Genomic DNA, 2,435 nt, shown 5'->3' with positions numbered 1-2,435 from the left:
CGGTATTGAAAATCTCTGGGCCTATGACCCAGTGCTGATCCACTGTCTTGGTGTCTGTTCCCCTAGTACAGACAGTGAGGCCAGCAGAAGGGTGGAGCTGGTCGAATTTCAAAGATCAGCTCCCCTTGGGCAGTGGGGAATGGCTGTCATTGTGCTCCCCACATGTGATCCTCAAGCTGGTAGTGCTGCTGTGCAGAGTAAATGGGCTGTGGTGCTGTGGGGTGAATCTGCATGGCCGCGCTGGTCAGGTTGGGAAGCAGACCCAGACAGGTCCAGATCACTGGGCTGGACCAGACAGAGGTACTCTGCGAAGGGGGAAATGAATCATTGACCAGCTTCCCTTCCCTCTGCCTGCTTCAGGTCCACTCTCTTCTCTGAGACTGCAGAGTTGCAGGTTCCCTATGAATACCTGGCTTTAGTTCTTTCCCTGTGGCTGAGCCCATGGTGGGAGATCTCTCACTTTCAGAGGGGCTGCAGTCAGTGCTCATGCCATGCTCCGCTGTTCTTGGAGGTACCCTGGGCTCTGCAGGCAGCTCCAGATTCCCCTCGTGAAGGACATCATCTACAGGTCAGATGTGGGAACAGCCCAGGCTATGTAATGCAGTGACCATTTGCTGCCTCTGCTGTGAGCAGACACCTATGGGCGAGTCTTAAATCTAGCCCTTGGGCTCTGACAGGTCACAGTGTAACAATAAGCCATTCCCTCCTGAACCTAACGAGGAACAGACCCTAGTGGAGAGCTATTTTTTGGCACAGGCTTGAGTAGGAAATTCCAGCCTTCAGGCAGTCCACATGGGTTATCCTGTTTATTACAAAGTTTTTATGAGATAATTCACTGACTCACAATTACAAGTACATGCAGAAAGCATCCATATGACACAGAGCGGTTTCACTCATTCATTGCAGTGGGAGGAATCCAAATATTTATGTGGGAATACAAGAAGCAAAAGCAGTCAATATGACAATAAGGAAAAAGAAATTTTATAAATAATGATAAAAACAAAGAACAAAAAAGAACATGATGGAATGGGATGAACAATTTTCATTTCTGTAGAGTGAAGGAAACTTTATGAGTACTAAAAAACATCCCCCAAATCAGTTTCCTAACAGCATCCATGAGCTCTTTGTTCCTCATGCTGTAGATGAGGGGGTTCACCGCTGGAGGCACCACTGAGTACAGAACCGCCAGCAAAAGATTCAGGGATGAGGAGGACTTGAAAGGGGGCTTCAGATAGGCAAACACAATATTGCTGATGAAGAGGGAGACCACGGCCAGGTGAGGGAGGCAAGTGGAAAAGGCTTTGTGACGGCCCTGCTCTGAAGGGATCCTCAGCACAGCTCTGAAGATCTGCACGTAAGAAAGCACAAGGAAGACAAAACACCCAAAGGCTAAGCAGACACTAACCACAACAAGCCCAGCTTCCCTGAGGTAGACATCAGAGCAGGAGAGCTTGAGGATCTGGGGAATTTCACAGAAGAACTGGTCTAAGGCATTGCTTTGGCAGAGGGGGAGGGAAAAGGTATTGGCAGTGTGCAGCACTGCATAGAGAAAAGTGCTGCCCCAGGTAGCCACTGCCATGTTGACACAAGTTCTGCTGTCCATTATTGTTCCGTAGTGCAGGGGTTTGCAGATGGCAATGTAGCGGTCATAGGCCATGATGGTGAGAAGATAAAACTCTGCTGTGACAAAGACAACAAACATAAATACCTGGGTAGCACAACCTGCATAGGAAATGGTCGTTCTGTCCCAGAGGGAGTTGGCCATGGCTTTAGGAACAGTGGTGGAGATGGAGCCCATGTCAATAAGGGCGAGGTTGAGGAGGAAGAAGTACATGGGGGTGTGGAGGCGGTGGTTGCAGGCTACGGCGCCGAGGATGAGGCCGTTGCCCAGGAGGGCAGCCAGGTAGATGCCCAGGAAGAGGCCGAAGTGCAGGAGCTGCAGCTGGCGTGTGTCTGCAAATGCCACGAGGAGGAACTCTGTGGGGAAGCTGCTGTTGGACATTTGCTGCCTCAGGGCATCTTTGCCTGTCCATGGAGGAAAATGCAGAGTCAAGTTAGGCAGGCATCTCAGAGCAAACCCCAACTCCTTCACTAACATAAGTCACCATTCCCTGAGCTGTAAGAGTATCACAGTGCAGGACACAGGCTCCTCTCCTCTTCTGGAGGTCCAGCTGAGGAGATGGTGGTTCATGCCCTAAAACCCCAGGCACTGAGACTGGCTGGCAGAGGAGAGCAGGAGCTTGCTGCACAGAAGGTTCCAGCACTTCAGGCCTGGCAGGGAGTGCTTGAATCCTGCTTCCCTTGGTGTTTCAGGCAGTAGCTCCCTCTCCCTCCCTGCCCAAGTCTCTCATGCCTTGAGCTATCTCTGCTGGCAGGTGCTTCCTGTCTCCACATCTCCTCCCTGCCATTGCTCACAAACCCCATCCCACCCGTTG

The 2,435-nt window shown here is 51.2% G+C and overlaps 1 protein-coding gene across 1 annotated transcript; it reads right to left on the bottom strand.

Annotated features, from left to right (window-relative positions):
- Positions 1-1,042: 1,042 nt before the first annotated feature.
- Positions 1,043-2,002, bottom strand: LOC140000434 (olfactory receptor 14C36-like). Its single transcript, XM_072030316.1, has one exon. It carries the CDS (start codon positions 2,000-2,002, stop codon positions 1,043-1,045), a length of 960 nt encoding a protein of 319 aa, XP_071886417.1.
- Between the last annotated feature and the right edge of the window lie 433 nt (positions 2,003-2,435).

The sequence above is a fragment of the Anas platyrhynchos genome, chromosome 32 (assembly GCF_047663525.1).
Source record: "Anas platyrhynchos isolate ZD024472 breed Pekin duck chromosome 32, IASCAAS_PekinDuck_T2T, whole genome shotgun sequence".
Classification (NCBI taxonomy): Eukaryota; Metazoa; Chordata; class Aves; order Anseriformes; family Anatidae; genus Anas; species Anas platyrhynchos.
The sequence above is the reverse complement of the archived record's forward strand: the minus strand, read 5'-3'. Positions and strand labels throughout refer to the sequence as shown.